At 40.5% G+C, this 17,341-nt stretch overlaps 1 protein-coding gene across 1 annotated transcript in view; it reads left to right on the plus strand.

The window, feature by feature from the left end:
* PCSK2 (proprotein convertase subtilisin/kexin type 2) overlaps positions 1-17,341 on the plus strand; it is a 113,525-nt gene that overhangs the window by 50,449 nt on the left and 45,735 nt on the right. The window contains exons 3-5 of the mRNA XM_026110465.2: positions 400-513; positions 2,118-2,226; positions 4,568-4,605. Of these exons, the coding sequence (XP_025966250.2) occupies positions 400-513; positions 2,118-2,226; positions 4,568-4,605 (261 nt within the window). The remainder of the gene's footprint in view (positions 1-399; positions 514-2,117; positions 2,227-4,567; positions 4,606-17,341) is intronic.

Here is a 17,341-nt window from a genome sequence, read left to right on the forward strand (position 1 = left end):
GTTAAATAACTTTATCTTCTAGTGATGACAATGCTTTGATTTTGGTGGCTAAGAAAAAGAAAAGTTTGGGGAGAAGTTCCATAAGCAGCAACATTAATGTTGCCTGGTAGTTTTTCTGGCCTGAATAGGGGCTCTTTCCTGTGCAGATAGTCAGGTGTCAAAAACTTATTCATGGTGCATCTTTCCTCCAGAGAAGATGCTTCTGGGTTCTTGAGCTCTCTACTTCTTTGCAAATCTGACTGAAATAAGCCACAGATTTAGAATTTGCTAGTGAATGACACAAAGACAGACAGACAGACACAGTGTCATTTCATAATCCTTATCTCCTATGAAAGCAAGGCTAATAAATCTTTGTAGTTAAGACCATTGAGCTAAAGATATAAAACTTATTTTTTCCAGGTAAAGAAGGCTGTACAACAGGAAGGCTTCAGCAGAATAAAGCGAGGATATAGAGATATCAATGACATTGACATCAACATGAATGATCCTTTATTTACGAAGCAATGGTACCTGGTAAGTTTTGGAAAGAAACCTACAGTAATCATAACTAAATAATTAGCATTCAAGTTGATCTGTGCTTCTGCAGTGTCTGGCCAGATTTCTTTCTGAATGTCTCACAAGAACCTCAGAATGGATCTAAGGCAGTATGTCCTGGTTTTTTTGGCTGTACCTCTTTATGCTGGAAAGACCCAGCAAATTTCAAGAGTTAAACTTCATTTTAGTCAATGGAAAGATCTTTAGGAGGCTTGAAAGAGGACCGTATTGGTGTCCTGTCAGCATTCCTGGTGTGCTGATGTGACCCTTAAAACTGCATATGCATCATGTCTTTGAGCTGTTGCCAGGTAAAACATTGTTGTAGAATTATAACAAGAAGTTCTAGTGCACTGGCTAGAAAAATTTGAGAGTTTTCTTTCTTACAGAAATGTTAATATTGTTTAATTGATTTCCTCTTGTCAAAAGCTGAGCTGCAAACTGATGTATTTTGGCTTTAAGCTAATGTCAAAAGAAGTTTATATTTGGCTGAATTTTTTCATTTTAATGTGTCAGATTTTATAAGGAAAAGCCTTTTCTCTTAAAAAATGAGTATTTCCCTAAAAGTAGCCAAAATGACATCTTTCTATTAAAAAATGTTGATAAAGATATTTTTGGTCAGTCTTAATATTTATGTATTTACGACTAACATATTTATGATGAAATATTTTGTAAATGCAATGCCACCTTGTCCACTTAAGATGGTTCTTTTTGATTATAAATAGTGTTCTTATTCTTTTTGTTTTTAATGCATTTCCTATGCTTTATGAATCCATCAAATCTGGCTGTTTTTTCCTAAGATGAGATTTGTCTGATGAATGAGAGCATGTTAGCATGCATGGGACTTCATCCTTGATGAAACGATAAACTAAAACGTGGATTAATTCAATTCATTCTGGTACTTCAATCAATCAAAATGTTGCAGTGATAAAATTCAAAAGATTTTCTTATCAAGCTATACATCCTTATTTTTTAGATTTAAGTACACTAAAATTCATTTTGAAATGAGAAATGTGTCTTACACAAAACTGAAAAGTTTTGCTTCTGGAACAGCAAAATCCAAATTATTTTTAACATGAACTTGAGAAATTTATGGATGAGATTGATGACCATGAGTCAGACCTGCAGAGACAGGAGATCATCTTTACCGTAGAATCATAGAATTACACCCACCCACACACACACCCCAAAGATTGGAAAGCATCCTTGGCAGTCATCTTATGCAACTTCCTGCTCAAAGTAGGGCTAACTTGATTATCAAGGAAGTCCTTTCTGGTACTAAAGCCTGTGGTCATGAAATTCGGTACATCCCTGCCAACTGCCCTGACAGGCTTGAGTAGAAAAATCTTATTTGGATCCAAAAGCTTCAGTGTTTAATGATGTCTTGTAAACTGCAAAGAGTGAATTTACCTAGTTTTTTGTTTACCACTGCATTTTTGCAGTAGATATGATAATGTGTACTCCAAAATAAAAGGGATATTTTCCACACCAAAGATACATGCAAAGATATAAGGCAAAATTCAGTGGCTGTAGAAATGTGTCTATCAAGTAAAAAAGACTATTCTTCTTCTCCACTGGTATATTAGATTAACACTGGTCAAGCAGATGGGACTCCTGGACTTGATCTTAATGTAGCTGAAGCATGGGAGCTGGGATACACAGGGAAAGGAGTTACCATAGGAATTATGGATGATGGTAAGTGAAGACTGCATGTTAATTTAATACGTTTAAGTAGCTTTCTCCATGTAATCGAAACAAAAAAAAAAAGATTAAAATTTAATAATGGATTACTTATAGTGCTGAGACTAATTACCAACCTCTGTAAAGACTTTGAGATCTTCAGGGGAAATACGTTATAATGTGTTGCGCTAGGGATACTGAAGCATGGATCTCCAAGCACCAAAAGCAGCCTGCAATTACCACACAGAGATCTTCCAGGACCTACTATAATGACCATTAGCCAAAGGAAGGACTCCCCTTGACTTCTGTAGGCACTGACTGGGGGACTTAATTGCCTTGCAAAAAGTACTTATGAAAACATTTTCTGTGTTACATTATTCTCAGAGTCATACTTGACAGCTGAAATAATTAAACACTTTCATACTGAATGTCCATAAAGACCTGCCTATTAAATATATTACTAACTTGAGGCTAAGTTGAAGTAAGATGAAGATAAAAGGTACAGTTGAAGTCACAGCTGTACTTATTATGGATTCCTAACAGTGCTGAAGTACAGAAATCCTGTGCAGTTCTCTCACCAGTTTTCTTCAGGCGAAATTTTGCAATGTTGTCCTTTTATGGTGACTGAAAAATCCTAAAGTCCTAAAAATAAATAAAATGGCTGGATCCACATGTGTTTTCTAGGGTCAGCTGAGATCTGTCCCTATTCATTTTTGCTTCTCATCTACTTAATCCTAAAACAAAGTCTTTGTGGAAGTAAGAAAGTAGACTCACGCATCTGTATATTTATGTCATCACAAGTCACGGTTTCAGTGGTCCCACAGAGCCAGGACTTCACGTTCAGAATGACTAGACATGACTACGATGGGGGTGGCAACAAACTAATTTACCTTCAGGCCAAATAAATCTACCGAGAGCTGTGGGCCTGTCAGATGCAGCCTTCTGAGGAGGAAGGAATTTGGCTTGGGTTCACTTCCAGTAACCCTGGCAGAGAGCAGCTGAAGAGCATGGTCCTTCATTGAGACCTTTGCTGTCCATCTCCCATTGGTGTCAGCAGGGCTCCCTGCAGTTGCAGGGATTTCTTCATGCAGATTTAGCACTAAGGACACTACGTGATGGAAGGTAACAGTTTCCTCAGAATAACCGAGACAGTAAGCCACTCTCCTTGCAGGCAAAACTGAGCACATAACAGGTTGGTCGTTGGAGACGCAGGGCAGGGTAGTGGGCAGAATGGAACATGAGATTGATGGCTATTGGTTTGCATCTTTTAACTGGTTGAGTCAGCTTATCCCATCTGAGAGCTACTGCTTTTGTTATTCCATCCATGGGGATTTGTATACTTGCCGTATTTGGGGATAGTTCATGCATTAACATGAGGATATTCTGCACCACTGCCCTGCTATGGACTTTAGCACACTACACCGGCACGGAGCCATTTAAACTCACATTTTGTGAAATCTCAGGGTTTCTCTGTTTCCTGAGTGTCCTCTCTGATCCTGTCGATAGGGTACTGTTGTTGTCTTCATTCAGCTGCAGCCCAGGTGTTCAGTTTGAGTGGAGTCCCAGGCGAATTGAGAATTCCTCCTGGCAGAATTTTTCATCATTTTTGGCTAGGCTCAATTCAAATAAAGTAAGTCAGTGAGCTTTAGTGAATGTTTGACTGGACTTGTTTCAAATTTCTGGTTTGTATCAACTTTTCAGAACCAAGTAGCTGAATGCTCAGAATCTAGTTTTTAAAGAAAGTATCACAATGTTGTATCTCAAGGGCCAGGACCTCAGACTGTAGCCTATGCCCAGAGATTTGCTAAACTGGTCTGATTCAACGTTAAAAATCCTCTGCCTGTCATACGCACAGTAAAACATGTTTCTCTAGTGATCTTCCCAGGTCTAATTTAGGTAATTTACCATCTACTTAATTTACAGTTTTCAGTGGCTAAAATACTCTTTCTTATAGCCTGTACTGATCCAGTGCTTGCTGAAGTTGACAGTTTTGGTATCCTTTGAGATGACAGCACTTGTATACAGCTAAATTGTGATTGAAACTAGCCTTACTAAACAAATACGATCCAGTTTACAAACTGGGTCAATACATTTTGTAGCTGAGCTCACTTCTTCAGCTGGCGCCTGGATCTTGACATGGATGATTGAAAACTCCTAGTGGGGTCTGCAGCAGAAATGATACCCCAGTTTAAAAGTCTACATGTAAAAACTGGGATCTCACTTCCATCAATTCAATTGCATTATTCACTATTATTGTTTTCCTGTATTTGCAATGGAATCTTGTCTTGTTCTGTGATCATTAGAAAGTCTTTTTTTGAAACTTCTAACCTTTGGTTCTGTCATTATCTCTTTGCAGGAATTGATTATCTGCATCCTGATCTTGCCTCAAATTATGTAAGTACCTGCTGACCTTTTCTGTAAAATGCACGGTTTCTTATTGTTATGCTCTACTTTTCATATAAAATTTAAAACAATGAGTGGAATAAGAGCACAGCTGAATTGCTTGTCTTACAGATGATACATTTTGCTTTGAAAAGAAGCAGACTAAAAATGGGACTGTCTGTGCAAGGAATGAAAAGGTGACAAGGCTCTTTGTAGAGGAATGACAGTGCTGCCTCACATTAAATAAGCTGCAGCTTGCAATATTGGATTTAGGACAGAAATGAGTAACCTGGGAATTGGCTCTAAATCCTGCTATTAAGATGCAGAATGCACCTGTCACTTGAAGGGCTACTGAGCTGTGGGCTTGTGGCAAGGCTGCTATTGTGCACAACGGCTCCAGCATGTATTAGCCTTTGAAACCTCTGGGAATGGCTTAATTCCTTTATAACACGTGATTTGATCCAGTGCTCCAGAACATGAAACAAGTGCAGGGCAGACTGTGTATTCTCGGCATGTGCTGTGTCAACTGACTGTTCCTCAAACCACCTCAAATTTACCGTAAGACTTGAGGCTTGCTGTCTTTCTTGTTCCTCCAGGCTGTCCCCAACCCCTCTTCTCTGACGTTAGCACTCCCCTCACCAGGTCTCTGGGAGGGCTCCCAGCTCCCGCACACTCTGGGCTGTCTCCGTGGGGTGCTGCCCTTGCACCGTGCTTGTAGCAGTCCCTTGGGCGACGGAGGTGAAGAGGCTGTGGCTGGCTGCCAGAGGGCTTGCGGTGTCTCTGCTTTAGGTCTTGCTGCTTTCCTGCACTCAGTGGCTTCACCTCAGGAAGCCTTGCTGCCTTCACCTGAGCAGATCGATGTGTTTTTTAATTGTGCTTAAATGCACAGAAGAACAAAGGAGATTAGAATTAATGGTAGAAACATGAGTCATTCAGATAGAATGGCTCCAAAATGAGGAAGAATAATACATTTATTCCTGCATATGAGTTACTGCAATTTGAATAACAATAAACAACACACACAATGGAAACCTCACCCTGTTGTAGCAAATAGCAAGGTGATCTTGGTAAAGAATATACAGAACTGAAAGGTGTTCACTTAGGACAAGGGATTTGGGAAATAGCTGACCAGAGGATGTAAAGTGCAGGTTGGACAGTTTCATACCTTATTAGTTGGCTTAATAATTTGACTGCAGCTAGTTAAATCCTGCACCCTAACTGTAAAATGCTCATCCCAGAGGGATTACTCAGTAGGATGCTTCTTTAAATCGATATGAGCAAAGAAGTCTGCGCAAAGATAGTGTATGTCGTTGTAGGAATTGGTTGTAGGAATATGTTTTCCAGCATATGAGCTGGGGACAGCATGGTTTTTTTTACTCATTTGCTTGCTTTTTCAGCAGCAGTAGTGGACAAAGCATGTGAGAATATTCTTGTTCTAAAAATCAAGTTTCAAATAGACAAGTAAAAAGTCTGTACATAGCTGATCTCATGTCAAATGGGAACATTTCTATGGTTAACAGTGGACCTAGGATCATGTTCAGAAACCAAAAATATGTTTCTCAGTAATACAATGTTTTCTCTTTTAATTCTATAAATATTTTCTGTTTGATGGAAAAACACTTGTCAGACTTAGCAGAAATGTGGTTTTTTACAGTAGAAATTGTGAGTATTCTAGAAATTGATGGAAAATGACGTTTCAAAAGTAGAGAATAACATGATAGAACTCACAGACATAATGCTGTAAGTCAGAAAATAGTGGAGCTAGAGAGAGATGCGAAAAAGAAAATGTAAGGAATTAAACCGGGAGAAGAACATCTGCCTGGGAATGAGGGAAACAAACCACAGTGGTAGTCATGAAAGACGTATGCAGAGACTGATCTTCAAATGAGGGGAAGCTAGGAAAGTCTGTGGAGGAATGACTGTTGTAGCAAACAGTGATCCAGCAGTGGAGCAATGAATGGCCTGTAGAGGGACAGACTGGGGATTCAGAAGACCAAAAGAAGACTATCTGGCCAATGCAAGGTAGGGGTTTGGCCTGGCTAATGCAGGGCAGATGGATAGCCAGACACAGTGGAGAAGAGACTGAGGAAGGAGTGGTTGGTAAGACAAATATTCATTAGAGGAACAGCAGAAAGCCCGTCTGAAAAGATCACAATCTTGAATGGGCTACAGGATGAATGCATTTAATATAGAAGAACAAAAATATTGGCTATCAAATGAAGTCTTTATACCCGAGGTTCACTTTTAATTCCATGCTGAATATACCAGAGGAAACAGCAAGGAAACATGCTGATAAATTGTCACATTATATGCAAACCAACCACTAAAATGAGCAATTGTAATTGCTGTCATCTGAAGAGGCATTTGCACACTTTTAGAGAAGACCCACTGTGTCCCAGCTTCAAACACACTCAAATGTGCACCAGTGAGATGTCACAGGACTGGTACCTTCTCATGGGGGATGAGCTGCTGCCAGGACTGTCTGAGGGATGCCTGGCTGAAGGGCAAGGTTAACTGCTGCTCCTGCTGCTAAAATCCACCTTATCCTCCCTCACCCCTATCTAGCACAGTGGTCCCAGGGCTCTGTTCAGCTGCACTGCTCCTCTCCTCCTTCCATTGCGAGGCTATGCAGGCCTTCTTAAGTCCTAGGAGGTCCTACCCTGACATTGTCCGCAATGTCTCTGAGGCCATGGGAGCCTTTTTTCCCAGTAGGTAGTAATCTGGGCATGAACTAAAGACAAGGACTTAAATCCAGCTGAAGAAAAGATCAGTCTAGACCTAAAAATGCAATGAAGTCAGTCTGCTGGGAATGGGTTGTTCACTCACTCTGTGCTATTGTAGGTTGTGCAATCGATACCTACACCTTGTACAGTTTTTACTTATGTCCAAACCCAAAAGTTTGACATTTCATAAAATATGCATTTTGGGGCAGCTTTCTTTTAAGGTGCATTGATTGTTCTTAGGAAATTGAGAGCCAACAGCTTATGTATATCAAGTTTGTAGATGCCTGCATTACCACTGCAATATCTGTACAACTTGGTTGCAAAATCGTTAAAAAATTGGAAAGTCTGTCAAAGGTGATATTTTTGGCACTTCTGCATTTCTGAGTAGAAAACTTGGCTTCAGTAACTCATTTTCATTTGTTTTTCGTGTGTTAGCTTGCTGCTTTTCTTATTTGAATAGTTCATTGGCAGTTTAGCACTTAGAGGTAATAGCGGTCAGGGAAGAGAAAGGGCTTTCTAAAAAATGTATTTTGTATTTTTTTTCCTAAAAATTGCTCAATCCTACATAGGACCTATTTCTTCCTGAAATGCCTGTGTAAAGTAATAGAGAGGAGGAAGCAAATTTGGTGTTGCCCAAGTGAATCACTAAAATAATGCATGTGATACTAACTAAATAAGGAAGTGGATTTTGTGATCTTATTCTAAATTATGCTGGGCCAGAATCTGTGGCTTTGCTGTATCCTTTACAGTCAATGCAGTTATACCAATTTTACTCCAGCTGAATATGTGGTGTACTTTTTCTGTGTTTGTCAACTGGGAACGTAGCATCACCAGTTGAAAATTCATGTCAGAACCCCTCAAGCCAATAATAACAGACTTGTTCTCATTTTGAAATACTGCTATTACATCGACATTTATATCTGATGTTAACTGTATGGTTTCAAGTGTCTTCCATGGTACTTTTATGTTTGCAGTTTGTGCAATTCTTCATGCTTAATTTGACTCTAAAGAGCATGGTGATAGTACTTGATCTTCCTATCTATGCCTCCATCATTTCATTTCATTTCAATAGGTGAGATTTCAAAGCTCCAAATTGCAGATGAGATAATTTCGGTTGCTTTTTGCCAGGGATATGCCTTTATGGCAAAACATGCCAACATTTCTCTGTGGAATCATCCTCTTTGAAAAGGGAAAAGTCCAGATTTTTCCTGTGGGGCATAATTTGATGTCTCTCAGCCACAATCCTCCTACCCCGTCCTAAAAAAATAGAATCAACAAATTATCTGTCTCTTTCAGCGATAGTAATTGTTGATAATGGAGTGCCCTCTGTCCGTGTTTTTCTTCTCACAGTTCCTGAGCTATTTTCTAATGTGCTTCACAATGCAGTAATGAGAGACCAAACCTGCTCACATTAAGTCTATGGGGATTGCTCATGTATCTAAAGACACATGCTGCAATGGCTTCAGAGCAATCAGCATTTTGTAAGACTGAGCCCATAAAGCATCTGAGAGATCAGTGCCTTCTGGATAACATCCTTACTACTCCTCTAGGTCAGCAAAAGAAGGTCCCAGTCTTGCAGGCACTCAGACAGTCTCATAAGTTTTATTGTGTCACCTGGCCTACAAGATTACACTTATGGAAATGAACCTCTCTGCTTAGGGCTGATTTACATCTAGGGTATCTCTTCCTTTGGGAAATCTGGTGTGCCAAAATCGTCTTAATCCCAAACTGGAGTGTGAAGCTGACACTGCAACTGCAAATATGGGAAAGGGGAATAGTGAAAATGTTGAAATGTTTCATTTCAGTGATTTTGTTCAAAATACAGTATTTCACGTTTCCCAAATTTAAATATTTCTTTCCTTTTGCTGCATTGACCGAAAAAACTCTAAGCCAATTCAGAATTGAAAAAAAGAACATCTAGTCTTTGTGTGCTGGTGAATTATGTTCTGCAGTCATATCCAGCGGAAAAAGCTGTTGCTCCCTCAGGAACAAGCGCTGATAGGACAGGTCTAGCTGGACCCCAAGTGCCCTTTTAAGCTGAGCTAGAGAATCGTCAGTCTTTATTCATTCCTGACAGCCTTTGCATATGCATGGAGAGGAGCATGTCTGCTCAGGGCCTGGCTGGACTGCTTTCCCCGCGCATCCTCCCAGCTGGCTGCAGTAGAGCTGCTTGCTTTTCTGGAGTCAGGGGGTTCTGGCAAAGCTGGAATTTTCCATCCTGCACTGTGAATGCAGAGAGACTCGTAGCTGAAGGATCGATATTTCCTTCCAAGCCTTGGAAACCCTGCAGAGGTTCAGCCTTCAGGAAATTATATTTTTCCCACAAAGAGAACCCTTCATTATGAACTGATAATTAAAAAGCTGAAGCCTAATGTACTCCAAGGTTTTCTTTCTACTCAGACCATGCATACAAAGCCAGCAATTTTCAGGACTAGCTTCTCCAAGATACAGCATCTGAGCTAGAAAGAAAAGTAAAATAACAAGGGCTGCATATTAGATATGTTTAGTAAAAGAGGAGAACACCGGCTGTAGGGGGGTGTGATTGCAAATTTCAGGACATTGTTTTAAAGAAAAACCTAAGAGAGCAAACAGAGGTTTGCTGTGCCATGAACAGAAGCATAAGCTGATCTCTCTCTCGTATCCGTCTGTATTCTCGTACTTTTGTACTCGGCCAGTGTTTTCTGGTAAAGGTCAGTGTAGCTGCATTATCCCATTTACAGCAGCAGGGAGCTGATCAGCTCATATAGGTGGGTTTTTCCCTGGTTAGCAACAAAGAAGAAGATCCAAATGCCATGAAGAGACTCCGGCCAGCAGTAAAAACTGCTAGTGTTAGTGTCTGAACAGTGCCTGAAGCTGACTGCTTGTTCCAAAAAGAGGGGAGGGGGGAGAGGAAAGAAAGAGGGGGAGAGAGAGAAGACAACAGACATTTACTGTGGGAAAACCAGAGGTGACTGTGAATAGATGACTTTTAATCGAATATTGGTACTTATAAAATGAGAATTATGCAGCAAATCTTAGGAAAATGATAATAATACCATATATTCAGATAAAAAGGATTAAGTTGTTTTCTGTTGAAATTATGAAATTACATGGATGTAAAATGTGCACAAATACCCCTGCAGTCATCTTGCCAGTGCTTCACCACTGTCCTTCCCATAATGTTCTGTCTTTTCCTCTGCTCTGTAACCTGTGTCTGTACGATGTGACCTTATGTTCCACCTTCCAAGGTCTTTATCAGCTTTTACTCAAGCTCTATTCGGAAAAGGATCTCCTGAGCAAAACGGGCTTTATGTGAGGAATGAAGGAGGACGCTCTGGAGTTGGCCCTGGGTTAACCGAAGTTTTCTGTCACCCAACATTTCTTATTCAAATGTGAACAGCAGGGAGACTCACCTGTCTTTTGGCTATGGCTCCAAACACAAAGCAGGCAAGCAGTCTGTCTCTCACAACTTTTGGTGACTTGTCACCAGCTAATACGATACCAGTCCCCCCCTTGCTGGGAGGCAAACAGAAGCATATTGTTGCATTAATTATCTTATCATGTAAGCAGTGAATCAGGGAAATGTTCTACTTCTGTTATGACGTGCAATCTCCATTGTTTGCTAGAGGAACAAAATCATCATTGAATAATTTTTAAAACCATGACAGAAATTAGAAATATTACAGGCAATAAATTATGCACTGCAGTATGTGCAGCAAAGCTTAGCAACAGCATAAAGGATCTTGTTTCTTTTAGAAAGTCTGTGTTTCCTTCATTAGCATGAGTCTCTGAGTATGCCTTAGCCTACCTGCACACTACTGAAAGGACCAGCTAACTGTTCTGGAGGCTGTGGGTCTGATCTTGATGATTTACCGGTATAAATCATCAATATCTCCTCTAAAATCACTGAGCCTGATTATGGATTTTTGCAAGTTGACAAAGCTTCACTGACATCCATTGAACCATGCTACTTTGGCCCTGATGGTCTGCCCCACAGAAATCCCAGCTGATGTAATTGTCACCACGTCAAACAGAGTTCACCCATAATTAGTGGCAAGAAAAATGTTACCCTTCCAAGGCAGAAATTTGTTGGAAACCCTCTGAAGACCTTGAAAAGCTCCCTGTGTCTCTGCACTGTTGTTGATATCAGCCCAGGGGATCCGCAGGGAACTTAAAGCCAAGCCATAGCAGAGCCAGGTTCATCCTTGCCTGGTGGCACTGACTGATTTCAGTTAGCTTCAAGAGATCCGATTCCTATGGTATGAGCTTCGAAAGAACCTGAGAGAGTTGAGCTCCTATTTCCTGCTGTGTTTCAAAGGGTTATTGAGCACATACGCTAGGCACTTGATATGAATACAGCTTTACCATTAATACATCAAAAGTATTTTATGGGCAAATTCGTCATATTGGCCATTAATCCTAGTACCTGTTTTTAATTGCAGTGCTGAAATAACATTTGCATTGTCAGAAAAGAAAGTACAGAGTAAACTGTTTTGGATGGTTCAATGCATCACTAATTGGATTTTAGATTGTTTGGTTTTGTTTGTTTTTTGGTGTTTCTTTGGGGTTGTTTTTTTGCTAATAGGTTTTCTCAAATATGCACCAGCATAGGAATTAAAAATTACCAATCAAAACAGATGATAAATTCACAGCACATCTTTCTAGTAACACTTTGAAAATCCATTGAGCACACTGTTTGATGGATGCTGTTGAAGTAGACTGCGGCAGAAATTTCATCAAGAAATTGTTGAGACAGAGAAAATGAAAGCTTTTTTTTTGCCAGGGTAGAAGGATGGATCAGGTGTTTAAATGCCGGGCTGACTGATGCCTTAGCAACCAAAATTGATGGCCTTCTGTTGGGCTATTTATTCTGCTCAGATGGCTTCTGGCACCTCGAAAGCTGCTTTGGGCATTTAGAAGATGAGCGTTCTCGGTGCTGTGCAAAGCAGTGGAGTTTCACCAGCATAAATTAGAAGCAACTGGGAAGAGAATGAAATTCTTCGTTTCAGAGTTGGCAAAGTGAGACTCGTCGGGGTGAGGCTCCCTGTGCGCCTGGAAGGCTCTCCTAGGTTTACCACGTACAGAAGTTGTTTCACACCTTGGAAAACAAAGGGGACCTGCAGAGAGTCCTCTCCTCCTCCCCTGCTCCTGACAGCAATTGTTTTTGTAAGTACCGGTTGCAGCGGAGCTTGTGTGCTGCAGTCTAATAAGGATGACTCTGAAGTTCCTCGTCTCTGCCTTGCAGCAACTTAATGTGCTCACTGCTGATGGGAGGGAGAAGCCATGACGCTGCGTGTAGGAGGCATCCGTGTCTTCTTACTTCATGAAAGACAAAAGCGTTGTGTAATCACAGATGTTAGCAAAGCCTTCTAGCTTTCAACTGAATTTAAAAGGTGGAAGAGCCAAAAGCATTTGAAGACATTTCATATGGCTGGAGGACATATAGAGAGAGTCTTTCTCAGCAGAGGCTGCAAGTTGTGAAAGAGATGTGATTGCCTTGAATGAGGTATGTTTTGAGTCACGCACGGAGCTGTGTTTGCAGCTGAAAACAGGATTTCTCACAGCAAAAGGTGTTATGCTAACTGCTTTGCTAAACCCTAATACGAGAGCTCTTTACCTCAAACACTTGCCATGTTGTGGCCTTAGAGCTGAGCACCATCTATTCAGCTGCTGTTAATTGGCGTTGCTCCACTGACTATGGCTGCTTGTGCACTGATTTATGCTGGCTATAAAATATCCTCAAAGTACGGTTCCTTTGGATTCAGAAGGATACTAAAGTATTGTCGTTCCAGTTGCCTAACATTATTTTCAAAGCAATGAATTCTGCCAATAGTTTCCAGCTTTCTTCTGTATTAGAACCATCTGAAGGGGATAATCTTCGAATTAAATGTATGCCTGGTGTGTAGGCAATGTGACATGATGCCAAAGACACTCATTTTGCAAGCTAAGGACCACACATTGTCCCCAGCACTTATTTTTCTCTATAATCAATGTACTTAATTAATCAGCTGCACACCGAGAAAGTGCAAGGCTGCTAATCACTTTAATCATTAAGCAGTGGTATTAATTTTCACTTAAGGCATCTTCCAGGGAAAGTAAATTAAGATTGTTGAAATGAGAAATGCACAGGGGTGGAAGAGAGCAGATAAGGACATTTCTTCATTAGTTCTGGAAAGTGGCTTGTCCCTCTCTCCTGGGCTTCTCCAAGTAAGCTTTTTTGCAAATATTTTCTTCTTTTATTTGGATAAGAAAAATAGAGTTGTTATTCTTACTGTTTGCTATGGAGGAATCTGACATTCTTTTGCTTTGTTTTCTGTATTGCCTGCCTTTCTGCGGACCGGTTGGTTTTCAGAACTGGCGAGAAGTCTTCCATTGGAACAATGTTTTTGCTAGTAAAGGCGAGTGTTTTATAAAACGAAAGTGTCCATGGGAAAATAAAAGTGAAAGATTTTTTCATTTTGGGTCAGTTCAGCTTCAGTTTAAATATTTAACTTCCAGAACACACTGAATTAAAACAACAGCAGCAACAAAATCCCGCTCTGGTGCATGGTCCACTTGGGAGAGCAGGGTCAGAGGCATAATCCCCTGGAGGCAATACACACCATGTAATTTTAAAACAAAGTTCAGCAGAATGAAATAAAGAACTTCTGTTTCCCCAAAGTGAAATCATTACATTTTTGATTGAAAAAAGGCAAAAGCCTACTGCAGCTTTTTCAGTTGGAAAACTTTTGGACTTCCTTTTTTTTCCCAAGAATGATTATTTCACTTGTTCATCTTACTTAAGACACTAATCAATACTGAAATCCCTGGATATCCTTCAGCGTGGAAATAGGATTTAATTCAGATTTGTGCTATAGTTGTTGCATTTCAACTACTGAGGTTTCACCAAGGAAGTCTGAGTTAAATAGTACTTGCAGGAAACATTGATCTCTCACAAAACTTTGGAAAAATTTTGACTGATGTTAGGGGGAGACTTTCAGGCTCAATAATGGTTTTGGCAAGAAGAGTCAAATTCTCAACCCTATTGTTCATTAACAGGCATGAAACTGGTTTTAAGAAGAGAGTTTTGGCCATGCCCTTTGGACAAGCAAAACTGGTAGAAGAGGAGAGCAGGGGGAGGCAGGAGGAGCCTGTTTTCTTTTGCATTCTTCATCTGAACGACAGTGACATTTCATAGAGCTACAACTACGCTGGAATGAGGGATCGTAGCCACCACGACGTGGATTTGTGAGGTTGTCGCCTTTCATCGCTGGATGCAAAGCCTGCAGCTGTGACCAGCTGTAGGCAGCATCCTGCTCCGACTGCACTGCATCAGCATGCAAACCTCGCACTGCTGACGCGGGAGCAGTGCATCTCGTGTCGTTCCCACCTCAGGCTGTGTCTCAGCAATCACTACCCGTACCAGGTGGCATGAAATCAAGAAAAAAGTACTGTATCTACAGTGACCTTCAGTTTGATGCCGTAGTTCCCTTCTTTACTGAGAAAACAGAATGACAGAAGCACGTATGTACAGCCCGGCATTTGTTTGCTGGTTCCTCGGTGCCTCATAAGGAGCTGATCCTGAGAGTGATGATGGGAACATTCACGTGCCTAGGGCTCTGCCACTGTTATTTACTGCAAAGCTGAGATGATCTTTCATTGCCACTGAGAGCACTATGTGGCTTGGGGATTGCATTACAGGAGTTGCCAGCTTTTTTACTGAAAAGGTGGGATGAAGAAATGAAACTACCAAAGGCTCTAAGAGAATCTTGACTTTTCTCTCCCTTGAGCAAGTTTTCTAGCTAGACAGTCACTGCTGCTTCACTCTCACATAACTGAGATGAGAATTAGGCCCACAACCTATTGTTGCTGAAAAATAGAGATCAGATGAAGAATTAAGTTGCTGCAGCTCATTTACACATTCAGTGCCAGTCAGCTGCATTGAAAAAATGCAGAGTGGGCGTACGAGGAGAGTGGAGCTGATCCCAACGTTAGCACCATCTGCACTGAATGTGCTCTGGGCGTACGATGTGGCAGTATCCATGTTATTAGGTTGGTTCCTTCTACCCATCCAGACAACGGCTCAACACTTCCCTGCAGATCTTTATGCACAAGCTCTTAACAAGTGACAAATACAGGGATAAGCCCATTTCAGCGTAAAACCTCAGTGGAAGAGGTTAAAACTGGCATGCTTTATCTTACAGTTGCAATGGTCTAAGCCCATGCACTTAGCAGGTGGCTCAGCTGAAGGGTGGTAAGTCATTAAACCATGCTGGCCTAAACACAGTGGATAAAGATTCAGATGATAGCCAGTACTTAAACACCTCTTCTTCACTCCATCTGTACATTATTTTGGTTCATTTGAAATTAATTGAATTTTTTCTGTCTTGGCACTTCACCTGCACTTCACAGATGTTTGCTGTGCATTGTTTGATTTTTGTTGTATGTGTTTGTGTTCTCCATATTACTGTTCTACGGCTCGGCAGATCTTCTGGTATGCTACGTGGGTGTTTAAAATATTTTTAAATGCCTGCCCTATTTCACATTGCTCTGATTTAAATATAATGCTCTTCATTTTCTCTTGCGTTCCCAACAGAAGCCATAAACATAATGAACACTTATTACAGGGGAGCAGAATAACTGCACAATGTCTGATAAAATGTTGGCCTCATTGAAGTCACTGGTAGTTTTTCCATTAAATTCAGAGCAGTCAGAAATTTGGCAGATCATATAAATAACAGGCTTGTAATGTTTGTTGCGCTGTGTACTCCTTCGTTTAATCATCACAGTCAGAGACATAGCCTTCCTAGCTTCAGCTGAGCTAATATTGGTACTAAAAACTCTGGAAACAAGACTGCCCAGAATAACAGCTCTTACTGTCGAAGGAGAGCTTGTGTGTGATGAAATTTCTGCTATTTCTGGTGCTGTGTAACTTCTGTCTGGTGAAAGTAAAATGGATATACTAGTGCGTACCTCGGTCACACGTTCCCTGTGCTGACCTTACTCTAAGTTTTGATTTAAACTGAGGACCTCTAGAGATGTTCTGTAGGCAGGTTGTGGTCTGAATTTTATTAAGGGAGATGTTTCATTTTCTTTGAATATGAGCAAAGGAGAGCACAAAAACTGTGCAATGTTCAAGGACCTAATAATTTCAGTGCCAGTACGTGGTTTTTTAGAATTACTTCTTGTGAGAAACTAAATCACTTTAATTCAATGGCACTTAACTCTGTTGCAGAATTAGTCAACAGTGTTACCATGTCTGACTGATGTAATTCTGAAGCTTTCGTTCTGTCAGCTAATGATGTCTAGGTCAATTCTAAATTTACACATCCAAAAAATTGCTGTGAAAACATTAGCTATGATCAGATATACTAGTCTGTAAGAAAACAGCTTATTTATGAAATGTAAGTTATCATATGCTATTTACAAAAGCATAAGCAGTTATGAATGTACGGTATGTGTAGATTTACTTGAGAATGTTTTTTCTAAAGATCCCACCTTCCCCCCCTGGAATTTTGCACTTAATTGTCCATTGGTCTTGCTGACTCCCACACAGAATAAACAATGCAAATGCTGTATAATTAATGAAAAAGCATATAAGTGGGTACATTAAAGGCCTTGAGAACCCAGCAGGTCTTGACAGATTTTAGTCACGTCATTAATATTCCCCAGGATGCTCTCAAGCTATGCTAATGAGGTCAGTATGCAGCTGGAATAAAACAGAGTAGATATTCAAGACCTTATAATTCTAAGGCATGTAAGTCGACCTGTGGTTGCTTTTTGTGGCAAAAGAAATGTAGATTGTTAACTATTTCTTCCTTTGTCAGGTGAGAGACAGAACAAGAAATTAGCCGACCACTTTCCTGTGTTTGTCTGTTCTTTGACTTTCAGTTCTTCAGTATCATCTGAAGAGGTCTCCCTCCCCTCTCCTTCCCTCCCTTCTCCACAAGCACTATGGACCAAGTTTGTCTGTTGTAGGTAGCTCCCAAAACCGTCTGAGCCACTTTGATTTCCCTCTTCTCCAAAGCTGTAGTTTGTCCTTTCGGTGACAACCTGATTGCCATGTC

This window comes from Dromaius novaehollandiae, chromosome 3, assembly GCF_036370855.1.
Source record: "Dromaius novaehollandiae isolate bDroNov1 chromosome 3, bDroNov1.hap1, whole genome shotgun sequence".
NCBI lineage: Eukaryota > Metazoa > Chordata > Aves > Casuariiformes > Dromaiidae > Dromaius > Dromaius novaehollandiae.